The sequence below is a fragment of the Camelus dromedarius genome, chromosome 24, assembly GCF_036321535.1.
Source record: "Camelus dromedarius isolate mCamDro1 chromosome 24, mCamDro1.pat, whole genome shotgun sequence".
Taxonomy (NCBI): Eukaryota; Metazoa; Chordata; class Mammalia; order Artiodactyla; family Camelidae; genus Camelus; species Camelus dromedarius.
In genome coordinates, this window is record NC_087459.1 from 16,398,462 (window position 1) to 16,412,948 (window position 14,487).

Below are 14,487 nucleotides of genomic sequence, written 5' to 3' on the forward strand. Positions count from 1 at the left end.
GGTTCAAAGGAAACAAATATTTTCATTTTTCAATGAGAAGAGATTTAAACAGATTAATTATATCTGAAAACCCTGGGAGTCTGAGAACAGAGTGGATAGTCCACGAGAACTCGTGCACAGAGTGAATAAACCAGAAGGTGTCACTGAGCAGGTGTTACTGAGGTGTTACTGAGCCTTCCTATGTGTCCTGCTCCAGGTAACCCGTCTAGGGAGTGGAGTTTTGACACTGACTTGGTATTAACTGGCTGGGAACTGGGATACCAAATGGACAAATCAAAGTTCTTTCCAACACTGAAGACACAGAGGACAGGGTAATAAGCAAAGCACCACCCTGATGCTCAAGTGGGTTCCACTCAATATTCAGTGTGGCACCTGGGGGAGCTACTCAAGACAACTTGGAGAACTGCTTTGGTCTAAACCAAAAAAACACAAAAGACCTACCCCCACAGCTGGTAGGCTCCCCAAGACGCCCACAGCATCCCTTGGCACAGTGCCTTGTACAGTGCAGGCACTCAATAAATAACTGTTACATGAACCACGAACTTCTTTCTGCCCTCTCCAGTGATGTTCTTACCTTCTCCTGTCTCTCTCAGATTAATGGAGGTGCTGCCCATAAAGGTAAACACACTCCCCAAGGCCCTTTTTAGCTTCAGGGCCACCACTTCACTTCCTGACACCAATTCCATTCATTTATAAATCACCCTTTTAAATCATCAGTGCTTACCACTTCCCAAACTAGATCTTTGCTCACTTTCTTAGCTTGTCTCAGCTCTGGCTTCTCATTTTCATCATCCTCTGTAATGACCCACAGACATGTTCCCTCATCCTCCTGAAATCCTGTAGTCTGCATTTCTATTCCTTTTTGGTGGGGGGAGCGAACTTAGTCTTCTTCTTGTCCGATCAGTCACAAAGCCCTTGCTAGGGAAGGACAGGAGGTGAGGACCTCACCCTCCACACACGTTTGATACTCATCTTTGGCACAGCCCTTGTCACCATCCCATAATTATGTTACTTCAGTTCAATCCTAACAAACTTCCCACGTTGGGCAGAAAAATCTGCTCTTTCTTCATACCACAACCCTCATTCTGGCCCCTAAACTCCTCACCCTTCACTGTTCACTAAGTAACCTTTTAAAATGTTTAAAGCTAAATAGCGAAGACCACATAAGAAAATTGTTTTGTAGTATTTCCTTAACAAATCTTTCTCATTGCTGATTTTTTGGTTCAGCTGACAAAAACCTTCTAAATGATTCTGGTTCACTTTTGTGCCTTTGTTGCCTACATAAGCTTCTTCAGGGAACCATGAAAAGCAAGTAGTAAGAGTCCTTCTTTTACTAGAAGCTATACATTCAATAATTTGTCATCTTCACTATCTGGTCAAATTAAATTCACCTGCATCTCCTCTTTAGCACTGAACTTCTGGCAATTTTATCAGCCCCGTGGCTGACATTCTTGTTAATTTCTAAGTTAACTCTTTTTTTTTTGAGGCCATAAACATGCTTGTAGTTAAAGCAGTGCCTTCATTTGTTGAACAACTACTGTATGCGAAGCACTGTTCTAAGCACTTCACCCAAAAACCCCATGGGGGAAGTAGTTATTATTCACATTTTGCATGTAAAGAAACAGGGGTCTAGAGAGATTAGCTTCCCCCAAATTACAGAATTCATCAGGAACACAGCAGGAACCAGGCCTTAGGCAGTCTAGTTCCAGAGCCCATTCTGTAAGTTATTACTTTATACACTTCTGCCTCATCAGAAAAAATTTTTTTCCAGTGTCCTAACTAGCACCTTCAATGCCTTAGAAAACTGAATTCAGTTCAAAGAAGGGAATGTGCTTATTTCTTATCATTGGTGGGCTCATTCTAGGTGGAACTAAGAGGGCGAAAAACAAGTCAGTTATCCAAGTGACGAGGCTCCCCTAAGACTAAACACATTCAACAGAGATCCTCCTCAAACAAAATATTTGAGTTGCTAATTGAGTTCAACCAATCAAGTTACATAAACATATTTGCCTCTAATTTTTCTAATAAAAAAACCTAGATGATGGCAGCTTATCATTTAATTAGCCTGACCTTTTGATGAACTCTGGTGGCCTCATTCTCCCACTAGGATTTGCAACCCTTCTTGAAGGGCTCATAAAAAAAATCAATCTTTCTTCCCAGAGCAACTGATGGATAAACGAACTATGGTATAGCCATACAATGGAATATTATACAGCCATAAAGGGAGTAAAGTATTAATACATGCTTCAATATGGATGAGCCTTGAAGGTAATATGCCAAGTGAGCAGTCAGACACAAAAGGCCACATGTTGTATGATTCAATTTATATGAAATATCCAGAATAGGTAAATCCATAGAGACAGAAAGCAGATTAATGTTGCCAGGGGCTGAGCGGAAGGGATAAGGGGTAGTGGCTGGAAGGGGAAAGAGGGAGTGATAGCTAGTGGGTACAGGGTTTCTTGTAGGTATGATGAAAATATTTCCAGTATTTTCAGGAGGGTTACGCACATCTAAGTATACTCAAAATTATTGCCTTGTATACTTTAAAAGGGTAAGTTTTAAGATACGTGAATAACATCTAAATGTAGAAAAATGAAAGAGAGAAAAAAAAAGTGACTCCTGCCTTCTCTGCACTTCCACAGTATTTGTGGCCAGTTTAGTCATGGCTGAATGTAACTGAGCCCACTGCTTGCCAACCCTGTGCTGGCACTGAGTTACTTAAAGGAACAAGACTCGAGCCCCCATAAATTTCATTGCTTAGGCTAGAGAGAAAGAAACTAGTAAACACGCAATTATAATGCAGTGGGATACATGTCATCATGGAGGTGTAAACAATACCTACTGGATACCTACACCAAGCCCTGTTCTAAGCATTTTGCATGTATTATTTAACCCTCCTACCAACCCTAGAAAGTAGGAACTCTTAGGAGCCCAAAATTAGAGATAAAGATGTTACCTATGACGCAGTAGAGTTAGAAGTAAGCTTGAGCGGGCTAGCTCTAAGCAAGTCCTCCTAACCAGTAAGCTCCAGTGCCTACAGACAGGCACTGGGTGCTGTGGGAGCACAAAGGAGGGCCACTGAGCCCTGCACGGAGAGTTGTCACTTAACAGCACACGTGCACTTTTGGTCTAGGACTTTTTGTCATTTTACCTCAAGCACAAGGCTCCTCCCACGTAAGATGCTCTCTTATGTGTGGAAGCAATAAAGAAAGGGAAAGAAAAGGGACGGGGGCACTTCTTACTCTGCAAACCACAGTTCCTTCAGGCTGAGTATCATGGGGTTCACTGTGTACAGGTGCTCCTTGTTCCACTTCTTGGCACTCCTGTAGACACTGTGCCAGGGCACAGGGGCCCGGATCACTCTTTGCGGGAAAGTGCGGGGGATGCTCTCGATGAAGAGTCTTTTCCTCTCCGTTGGGTCCATGAGGATGTAATCAACTATAACCAGCAGGGCAAACGCTTGTTATTAAGCAGGGACTTTGAACACTCTGTGCTCTTAGCCTCAACGCTTACAAGGTAAATGAGCTTCTGTCCACTTACACTTGGAAATGCTCCCTCATTTACAAGGTCATCAGCAATCCTTGGGGTGTAACTAAATTGGGTAGGTTGCACTCTGTTGGTATGTGAGATATTTCAGGGGGGAGGAGGAATATAACTGCACAGTCTTGAGCACTTAGAATCTGGAGTTGAGTCCTGTTAGGATATCCAGCATCATGCATGTCAATGAACCAGTATTTGCTGAGACCGTGTTAGTCATTAATTTATTTCTCATACCAAAGAAGTTACATAAAAAAAAATAAACACAATGGATGGCACCAGATACCTATGAGTGGAAATTTAGAGGCCAAATATTTCACAAGCTAAGGCAAAAGCCCTAAAGAGGAAGTAACATTCAAGCTGGGCCATAAAGAAAGAGTAGGATTTTGTTAGGATAAGAAGTGCAGTTCCAGGTCCTTTGCACCATAGGCTCAAGGAGCTGTGAGCCATCCTGCGGCAGGAGTATCAGGTACTAGTGATAGAGTTCAAGGTGATAAGACTAGAGAAGTAGGTTGAGGCTGAAATTTGAAGGACTTTATTTATTTATCCTTATAAGTTTGGTTCTAGCCTACAGTAGATAAGGAGCCATTGTGCTGACACCATTAGAAGGTTAATTAGGAAATTTTTTTAAAGGACCTACTGTGAGTACAACACGTGGGGCTAAGGATGGAGGGGAGCAAGGATCAACGATACGTTGACTAACACCTAATACGGGAACTGAGACTCATGAGAAATAGTGCCAGCGTTAAAAACCGGTAGGGAAATAATGGCACCAGAGAAGTTCCAAAGTGGGATGAGTTCAAAGCAGAAACAAGAAGTGCTATGAATGAAGAGTATGGAGTGATCACTGAGGGTTGCAGACATCAAAATATTAGAAGGAAGAGGGGGTCCTGAGCTAGATTTTTAAATGTGAGCAGGTCCCTGCTACTTACAGCATTGCCCCAGGGTGAGTAGCACCTGCACCACTTGGGAGCTTGTTAGAAGTGCAGGATCTTGGGTCTCTCCCCAGATCTACTGAATCATAATCTGCATTTTCACAAGATCCTCAGATTATGCAGATGCCCCTTAAAGTGCGGGAAGTACCAGTGTGGGCATGAGTGGTGGTGTTGGGGAGCATTTGAAGGAAAAGTTAAACTACATTTTTGGCACCTTCAGAGGAACCAGGGTGGAGGACTGACAGTGAAAGGAAGGGAGGGGCCCTCCACCTAGGAACCCCTGCCCCATTCATGCCCAGCCTTACCGATGCTTTTCATGAGGCTGCTGTAATAGTCATTTTCCTTCTCCTCCACAAGGCCGGTCATCAGGGGTTTCAGAAGGGGACTTGTCAGCAGTGTGTTAGAAATAAGCTTTGAAATCCGAGCCATCACTTTTTCCTCCTCGGGGGCAATCATGTCTTTTCGGATTCCATTGGTCAAATAGTAATAGTATCTCTTCCATAAACAAACCATCAGCAAGAAAATGATCATAATCAATTGGTAACTGTGCCCACCTGCCCACACCCATCAGCCGCCAAGGAGCCCTGATCACACAGTACCCATCTCTACCCTTCACTTGCTCTGGGCCTGTGGCTTCATACTCATTGCAATAAGATCACTGGTGAGTATTCCTCATGACTCTAGGGGAGTCAGTTGAAGCCAGAGATGTCAGTGGGGTGTAAGGAAGGACTTGTCACCTGCCATGCAGATAGGAACAGTGGAAGGAGCACTGAGGCCAGGGATGGAGGCAGCATATCTGATGAGCTTTAAGAAGAATGACAAGCTCCTCAAATGAACTCAGATAGCTTGCCCTCCTCAACAACAACGATCCTCCACAAAGGAAGCACTTTGATCCTGCGGCTTGTAGCTGTCCATGGGGAAGAAACCTTTAAGTCCAAGTGAGACTTACACTAGTTCTAATCCAACCATGGGACTTTGGAGTTTAGAAAAGCAACATAAACACACCAACTGAACAAAAATGTCCAATAACCTGGTGATGTCAGGAAGTTTTGCTTATTTAGGGCTTGCCTCCAAGCTACTGGGTGGCTGAGTGGCTCTAGAAACGAACAATTTCAGGTGGATGAGAAGCACAAAGTACAGGGAAAGGGTTTGGAGACAAGCTTTGAGCTTCGGTGCCAATTGTCTGTGGTCAGATGTTGAGTTTATGTCTCTCCAACCTTAATACGGAACAAACTTCCAAACTTCCCTTCTTATGAGAACTGCCTAAGGTGAGGAGAGAGGCTCCTGTTAAAATGCAGATTCATAGGCCCTTCCTAAGGAGCTTGGGATTTGTTAACAAGCACCCCAGGTGATCCTTCAGACAAGTCTGAGGAATGCTGTGCAGCATCGAAGGGCACAGAGACATTTAGTATCAGCCAGACCTGGTCTAAGTTCTAGTTTTGCCTCTTACTGACTGTATAACCTTGAGCAAGTTGCTTAATCAGTTTCCACCCCAATTTCCATGCCAGGACAACACGAATAGTCATAGTTCCCAGGTCTTAAATGGGGCCAAGCCTCTAGAGGGTGTTTCAGCATGGAATTTTGCTAATAGCACATGCTCAGTCACTGTGAGTTTTTATTATTAATCATTTTCACTATACACTATAAATTCACAAGCTATTTGCTCTAAAGTTTTTTTGTTCTTCTTTTAAGATAGGGGTTGGAAACTCAAAAGTCTGTCTGGGACCAAGTAGGTAATGTTAATAACTGAAAGTTGGCTGGACATAAGAAAATAATAAGGAATGGTGGAGACTGAGACAAACCAGAGAATGCCTTTCTTATCTAAAGGATGTAGCTACTGTTTAGCTTCAAATATCATATTTTTTTCAAGAGAAGTTAGAAATCTAGCTTATGTGAGAGTTCCTTCATTTTCAAAACACATCTGTAGGCCAAATTCAGCCCATGGTAGGGGTTGCCAGATAAGATACAGGATGCACTGGGATATATTTATACTGAAAAATTATTCATTGTTTATTTGAAGTTCAAATTTAACTGGATGTCTTATGTTTTGTTTTTATTTTTCAAAATCTGACAACCTTAGCCTATGGGTCACCATTTTGCAACCTATGTTCTAAGAGGACTCAAAGGCACCGATTTCTAAGACTTACCAGAGCAGAGAATTCACACACACACACACACACACACACACACACACACACACACACACACACACTTATTCAGTAGTCTGTCATGGGGTCTGGACTTCCGTATTTTTAAAACACTCCCCAGGTGACTCTGCTGTTTCTCCCCAGTTTAGGATCACTGAGATGCCAAAAGTAATACTTAGCAAATTGAGAGAAAAGAGGCAACAAGAACGTACCTCCAAGTCTGATTCAGATGGTTTGGTTTCTTTACTTTCTATTTCCATCTCCTGCTGTAACATCACACCAATCTGCTCTTCAGGACTCATTGGTCTGCTTCCTGGCAGGGTCAAAGTCACTACCTCTTTCTTCATAGGTGAGGAGGCTGAGGTGTTACAGGCCAACCTGGTCCTGAAAAGCAGGCACAGCTCAGCCCTTGGTTCCACGGAATACCTTATAGGTTTGTTGGCATTGGTTTGGCTTAGTTGGCTGATTTATTTTTATCAAGAGCCTCAAAAAATTAGGTTAAGAGGACTGGTGGGGAGAAAAACATGAGTAACTAGGTATCTAGGGATGCTTTAAAGTCAACAAGCAGAGTGTGGCTTCCGTGAGACCACAGCCTTCTTTCATTCAGCCTGGTGTCCCGCAATCCCCTGCGCCCATAGGAACACCTTACCCAATGGGATCCTCTTTGCCTTTGGGGGAGAACTTCATTTTCTTCTTGTTGGGCTTTGATGAGCTTTTACTTGCTACAACAGTGGGAAAGAAAGACATCAGTGATGCACAGTGGCCTTGGGCCATCCTCAGTCTATAGGGACGTGCGTCTCAGGGCAGTCCAGGAGCACACTAAGGGTAGTGGATTTGGCATGGTGGGAAGAGGCAAGACATGTGGGCCCTGGTCCCACCTGTACCACTAACAACCTGTGTGACCCTAAAGAAGTGACTTCATTACTCCAAGCCTCAGCTTGCACAGCTGTGAAATGGGGATAAGCACACCCCTGTTCTCTCATACATTGGAGGAGTATCAATAATTGCTCAATTCACTCCCCAATCCTATATGGTCTATTTTCTAAACATCAGGTGTATTACTGTTTAATATTTTTCTTTAAAGAGATTCAGACCTTTAAACTTAATATATTTATTTTAAAGGAAAAATTATACGATTATCACAAATAGAAAAACCAGTATGATTTGAAATAAATATAATTATTACAAATAGAAAAACCAATATCATTTGTAATAAATAGAAGGTATTACAATAAACATCATTTGCAATAAATAAATCCAATAAGTAATATAAAACCCTATTATTAAACCTTAGATACTTACTTAAGTTTCTAGCCTAAGGAAATTTACAAGTCATACAGACATGTTAAAGACATACAAATATGAAACTGACATTCTGAGAGAATCAAAGAGAACTGAAGACTCTTGGTCAAGATGTATTTTGAGTTCATATTTTGTTTTCCTCAGTCTACTCCAGATACAACAATAACAGACCAAAAAACTCTTTAAAATTAGAAAGACAATGCATTTTTCAAAAAGATGCTCTTCTATGTGGACCGGAAATAAACGCAGTGTGAAGTAAAAGTCTTAAACTTGGCTTCTGAGGCCAGAAGGGAGCAGAAGTAGTTAGGTGCTTGATACCTGGGGAAGTAATAAAATTTCAAACACACCGTGATTGTGGGGACTGCAGCAAGGCTCTCAGCATAAAGCCAGAGCTGCCCTACCCATGAAGACAGGCTGAAAAGGCAACAACACTGTCGTGCAGATAAAGCACGTGTGTCCCCAATCCACATGGTGACCAGAGATAGCAAAGAAAGGCTGACAATAACCAGGCCAAGCCTCACATTGCCTCAGGGACCAGATCTACAAGATCCCCAAACATCACCTTAGGACGGGAGCCTGAAGCCAGCGATAAAAGATCTGCTACTAATTTGGGATCCTAAGATGCCAGATGAAGGCATATGGGAAAAAAAGCAAGATTTAAAAAGGTATGTCAAAAGAGTACACTGTTTGAGTACTTTTACATGTGAGAACAAACAAATCTAATCTATGGTGACAGAAATTAGAAAGTGATGGAAATGCCCCATATCTTGTTTGGGTGGTGGCTCTATGATATAAACAACTGTCAAAACTCACTGAAATGAATACTTGAGATCTGTCCATTTTATTGTGTGTAAATTATACCTCAGCTAACAAATGGGGAATGCAGGTAGCAAGAAGGGGAGAAGTTCTCAACATAAGCCAGCAAACTAAAATCCCAGAACACAAGAGAAAAACAAATATGAAGAAAGATAGCCAATAAATTCAACAATCGATAGACATATTCACAAAATGGAAATGATACAGCAAAGCCAATATTGCCCCCCAAAAAATGTTTAAGATCCTCCAAGTGATATTGAAAGGGCTATGTCCATGAGAATAGAATAAGAAATTGGCAAGGGTGGTACCCAGAAATAGGACCAATTAGAAAATCTGAAAATGAAAAGATTAAAAAAAAATTCACTAGACATGATAAACTCAAGACTGAATAGAACTGAAGAGCAAATTAGTGAATTGGAAGATATTGTTAAGGAATCACCCAGAAGAAGCACAGAAAGAATAAAGAAAAATACGAAAATGAGTTTGAGATAGCAGGCAGACTGAGAGGCCCAAACACACCTCTGACAAGAATTACTAAAGGATATCCTTAAGCACATGTATGTGTACCTGGTGAGACTAAATAAATACATATAAAGTACTGTGGAAAGCCACTTCCAAGATGGTCCCCAAGGATCCCCACTTCCTGGAATCATGCCCCTGTGTAATCCTCTTGAGTGTGGGCTGGACCTAGCAACTTGCTTCTGACAAACAAAATGGCAAAAGTGATAGCGTGTCACCTGCAAAATTAAGTTCCAAAATGACAGTGTTTTCTGTCTTACTTGCTCTCTTTTCTCTCCTGGTCTCTCCCTCATTCCCTCTAAGGGAAGCCAGAAGTCATGTTGTGAGCTGCCCTACCTACAGATAGGCCCATATGGCAAGAAATTGATGTCTGTGACCAATAGGCACCAGGGTATGTGAGTAAGCTTGGAAGAGGGTCCTTCCCTGGTTGCTGTTAGATGACTGTGGCCCTGGCTGACACCTTGATTGCACACCTGTGAGTGCCTCTGAGCCAGATAAGCCATGCCCAGATTCCTGACCCACAGAAACCACAAGATAATAAATGGTGATTGTTTTAAACTATTGAGTTTGGAAGTGACTGGTGATGCAACAGTCAACAAGTACACAGAGCAGTGCTTGGTATATGGTAAGTGCAATGTTAGCCATTACAATCATTCCCATTTCATAGATGAGGAGACTGAGGCTCCATGAGGCTACCCAAGGTTTGCTGCAGCAAAAGGTGGAGCCAGGACTAGAACCCAAGATTAGAATTCTCACTCCTAAGCGCCATCCTGAGCAGGTATGGCACACTGCCAGAAATACCTGATAGCAGCCCCTGAATGATCTTTTCTCTCGGGACACTGATGGTGACCGGCTGGTAGACTTTCAGCAGGTCCTTCAGCTTCAGGTCCCGGGCGGTCAAGGAATAGTTGTTGGCAATGGAGTCGCTGGGTCCACGGTGGTGCTGCTGCTCTTTGAAGGGTGTAGCCAGGGTCCATGATGTGCGTTGCATCAAGGGGGGATAAAAGCTGTGCGACATGACTGTCTACAGGGGAAAAAATGCAGAGTGAAGGATGAAGGAGGACATCTCTCAGGGAGCCTGGGCTCTTTGGGGCCCGGGTGACACTCCCAATGAGCCTCATGGACTCCCACATGCCTTACACTGAGGTTCTACCTTCTGCACACACAGTGCAAATACACTTTCTGAATAAACACCAACTGTACTTCTCTGACCCCTGTGAGCATGATTTCTGATGACAAGGGTTACAGCAGACTTTCAGTATCCAGTAAGTTTGTGAGCCAGGTAATTTACATCTATTGTTTTTATTGCCATGGACTTGGCTATAAGGCAGAAATAATTGTTCTCATTTTATAGTTGAAGATGCAGAAGTTCAGAGAGTTTAAACAATGCAGCAGGTAAGCGAGAAGGCTAGATTCTAATTCACGTTTATCCTACAGCATAGCTTTCTCCCCTCTTGCTGTCACCTCTTCCAGAAGCAGGAATGACCAAGGCTGCTAATCCCACTTGTCAAATCTGACTGTTTGCCCCCCACTAGTGCCAGCAGAAGAGTAGCAGGCAGGTGAACATACTTGATAGAGTTCAGATGGTTCCTCATTGGCAGAAGCAGGCAGAGGGGGCAACTCCGGCCGCGTCTGGGAGTGGCTCATGTGATGTATTGAGTCACTTTTGGGGATCTGTGGGAAACAGACACACAGCCACTCTTCAGGAATTAGGAAAGATTTCCAACCCTATGAGGCTGATGAGGAGGAAAGGGGTCCTCAGAGTTCTGTGCCTAAAGCACCCTTCTCACCCCCATCCATCGTGTAGGTTTCAGTTTTTAATTGTTAACGTCTCTCCTCTAGTGTTTCCTTCTCAGCTACCCTTCTATGAGAAAATTCAGATATTTTTCACCCTGGGAAGAGCTCAAATTCTGAGGGCACCCACAGCCACCCTACCCTGGGTTGTGATTAAAGGGGTTGACTTGTAAAAATTGACTCTTGTGTTTTACATAGGCAAAACTCCAAATAGAAATCTGCTTATGCAGTGACATTGTATTTTACTTGTGTTTAACACACACTTACGTACCTCTGTGCTTCCTGTGAAAAGAAAAACTGTGTGGGTGTTTGAGGCCACCATTCCATTCAATGAGTGTGTACTTGGGAGTGAGCCTCAGGTAGGGGTGAACCTGTGGCTCCCACAGCCGCTCTCAGTTCCCAGGGCCTGTTCCCCTCAGAGCTGAAGGTGACTGCAGTGCTGAGCGATGCTGCCTGTGTTCCAGTCTACATGCAGCCTCCACATGCAAGACAACTACTTCCTCTGGGGCTGTGGAGGAAAACTGCTGGGCTGGACTTAGTGAGAGGTCTTGCTTTACAGCACTTTAAAGATGATTTAAGGGGCTTGCAAACCCAGTTTTGGCTCTCTGTGATTTTTCACCTTAGGCAATGACTGTAGACTGAACTATGTAAGATGAGACATTATTGAATTGATTTGATTTATTTGGGTTGGCAAATTATGTCATGCCGGGTAATTGGCAGAAGGTGGAGGGGAAGGTGGGGGGGTGGTATATGAAGCAGATGTTAGCCATCCCCATGCCCCAACCAATCCCTCACTGATGACTCAACCTCATAAAATAACATTAACAATAATAACATCTGCCATTATTCCAGATTATTATGTGCCAGGCACTTACGAGATTTTCATATCCACGTTTTAGCTTACACTAAGCTCAGAGAGGAAAAGTAACACATCCTAGCTACACAGAGGTGCTTTTAAATACACATCACTCTGCACCCCAACACACTGGAAACAGCAAGTATCACTTACACAGCAAATCACTTTGGGAATGTGTTGATTTTAAAATTAAACAAAAGCATGCAAAACCTTAAACAAAAATGCATACTGAGCCTGGGATTTTTAAAAGCAGAATAGGCTCACTGATCTAATGGCCTAATTCAATGGTTTTCAAAAACTGCGGCGCACCAGACCCACCAATGGAATTTTATTAAACATAGGGATGCTCAGGCTCCACCTTAAACATGCTGACTTTAAGACCCACTGACCCTCTTGTTTTCAGATTAGAGAATTTGTTTTGTTGATTTAAATCCCTATGTCTGTCTCTCTGCTCTTGACCTCAGTTTCAAGGATCTAATAACTGACCCATTATCTACAAGAGACTTCTCTGTTAATACTGAAATTTACGTCAGATCTGCACTGGTGAAGTGAACCAAATGAAAAAACCCAGCATCAACTTGAAAGGAGTTTGGCCATCTACTGAAAGTAGATTTTGGCAGCAGTATTTTCAGGGATATGAAGCTATTCATGATTTCCTTCAAGATTCCAGATGTACAACACATAATGGTTGATAAGTGAGAGTGGTCTGTATTTCATCTTTGCAAGCAAGAAGGTTTTGTTGGTCAGTGGAAATCTTTCCCTTGGCCTAGCTTTTGAATCTGTTTCAAATAGAAATCTTCATTAAAAGAGCAACAAGCAAACACCACAGATTTCGAACATCTTAAATAAGTTACAACGAGATTGGGAACAGGGAGTTAAACCAAAAAAACCCCTAAGCTTCTGCAGTCGAAGAGGATGTTAACATTATTCAGGGGGTGTCTTGGCATTGATGCTTCTGCTTACGGGGTAAAACTGATTTCATCCCTGACACCAACTGGGAAGTTACTCTCCCCAGAAAAACAGGTAAATAGAGCCCTAGTGGACGTAACTGGCTTTACTCCAGTTTCAGTCTGTGTTGTACAGTGGGCTGATCCCAGCCCCTGTGTCCAGGACAGAGCGTGTGACACAAGTCTGGCTAATCAGAATACTCTCTCCTCTCAGGCACTGTGATGGGTGCAGGGGCAGGCATGTGGTACCAGCTAGGATGATCAGTCTTTCCTGACACTTTTGCTAGAACTGTTGAGAAAGAGGTACTTTCAACAGCCATCTTTGCCTTACACAGAATAAGTCTTCCTTAGACGAAAGCCAGCGTGAAAGAAAGCAGAGCCACCAGAAGGAGACAGACAGACTCCCAGTGACCTCAACTGGACCAGTCTGATCTAAGAACTGACCTTCAGGGATCCAACTTGAATTTCTCAGTTACTTAAGGCTATAGATTTCCTTTTAGGTTTGAGCTGGACTGAATTATATTTATGTCCCTCCATACTGAGAGGTGCTCACCCAAGAGATAGATCCAGAGGCAGCTGAGTCATCATACAAAGAGAAAAGCCATTCTTGGGATAATAAAGCAAAACAACATTTTGTAAGAAAGCAAATTAACATTTGAGCATTTTTGCAGAACAAAGTGGAGAGGAGCAGAACCTCTGAAAAACAAATTCAACTTTGAGCTGGTTCATAGGCACAGACTAAGACTTATACACACAGAGCCATAAGACCCTGATAGTGGAAAACAGCTCAGTGCATGGGACAGGGAACTGTGGGACACATACAAGATCAGCAGATTTAGAAATCAATTCCAGAATACAGTGGAGTTTTCTTTGAACACACCTGCCTAAGAATCCTCTGTGGTGCCCTCAAAGGGAAAGGGATGGAGATTTTTGTAAGAATTACCTGGCTACCCAAAACGGTTTTGTTAAACATACTAATGCTTAAATGTTCTCTCCAGTAAATTGCAGAAAGTATTCGTTTCAGAGGTGGGCTCAGTAATTATCAATAAATCCACTTTAATTTTATAAAGTTTTGATTTAAAATGCTCCTCTGGGCACTTCAATGTATGGCAACTTAGTGGATCTTGGCTTCTCCACCAAGATTCTGGCACCTAGATTGGTAAAACTGTTATTTCCAGGTGGCTTGTTTCTGACTACATGTGATGTTTGCACATCCTTCGTGGAGGTAGTTCCCAAATGCTCACCTGAGGACCTACAACAGCAGAATCAGTGGAGTCTTAGCTAAAAACACAGATTGCAGGGCTCCACTCCAGACCTTTTGGACCAGAATCTTTGGGAGTGAAGCCAAATCTCTACGTTTTCAAGATACTCCCTAGGATAAAATTATGTGCATCCGGTGTTGGGAACTGTTGGATGGAATAAATGGTCTAATGGCCTGGAAAGGAAGGGAAAGGAACAACAGGTGTCTATTCCTGAAATTTGCACAGTAAAACCTGAAGATGTCCAAAAGGCAAATTCAGCAAAAAGCATAATTCAAGGACACACCAAAATGTGATTAACACATATGCTCACTCAAGGAGATCTAACATGGCACTTGGTCTATGATTGATACATCCCCTTCCCGCCCACTTCCA

The 14,487-nt window shown here is 42.8% G+C and overlaps 1 protein-coding gene across 1 annotated transcript in view; it reads right to left on the reverse strand.

Moving 5' to 3' along the window:
• The window catches only part of DNAH3 (dynein axonemal heavy chain 3), a 150,344-nt gene that overhangs the window by 131,193 nt on the left and 4,664 nt on the right, over positions 1–14,487 (reverse strand). Inside the window, exons 4-9 of the mRNA XM_064478501.1 lie at positions 10,826–10,930; positions 10,058–10,280; positions 7,269–7,341; positions 6,832–7,003; positions 4,778–4,967; positions 3,243–3,438 (exon numbers count right to left, since the gene is read on the reverse strand). Of these exons, the coding sequence (XP_064334571.1) occupies positions 3,243–3,438; positions 4,778–4,967; positions 6,832–7,003; positions 7,269–7,341; positions 10,058–10,280; positions 10,826–10,930 (959 nt within the window). The remainder of the gene's footprint in view (positions 1–3,242; positions 3,439–4,777; positions 4,968–6,831; positions 7,004–7,268; positions 7,342–10,057; positions 10,281–10,825; positions 10,931–14,487) is intronic.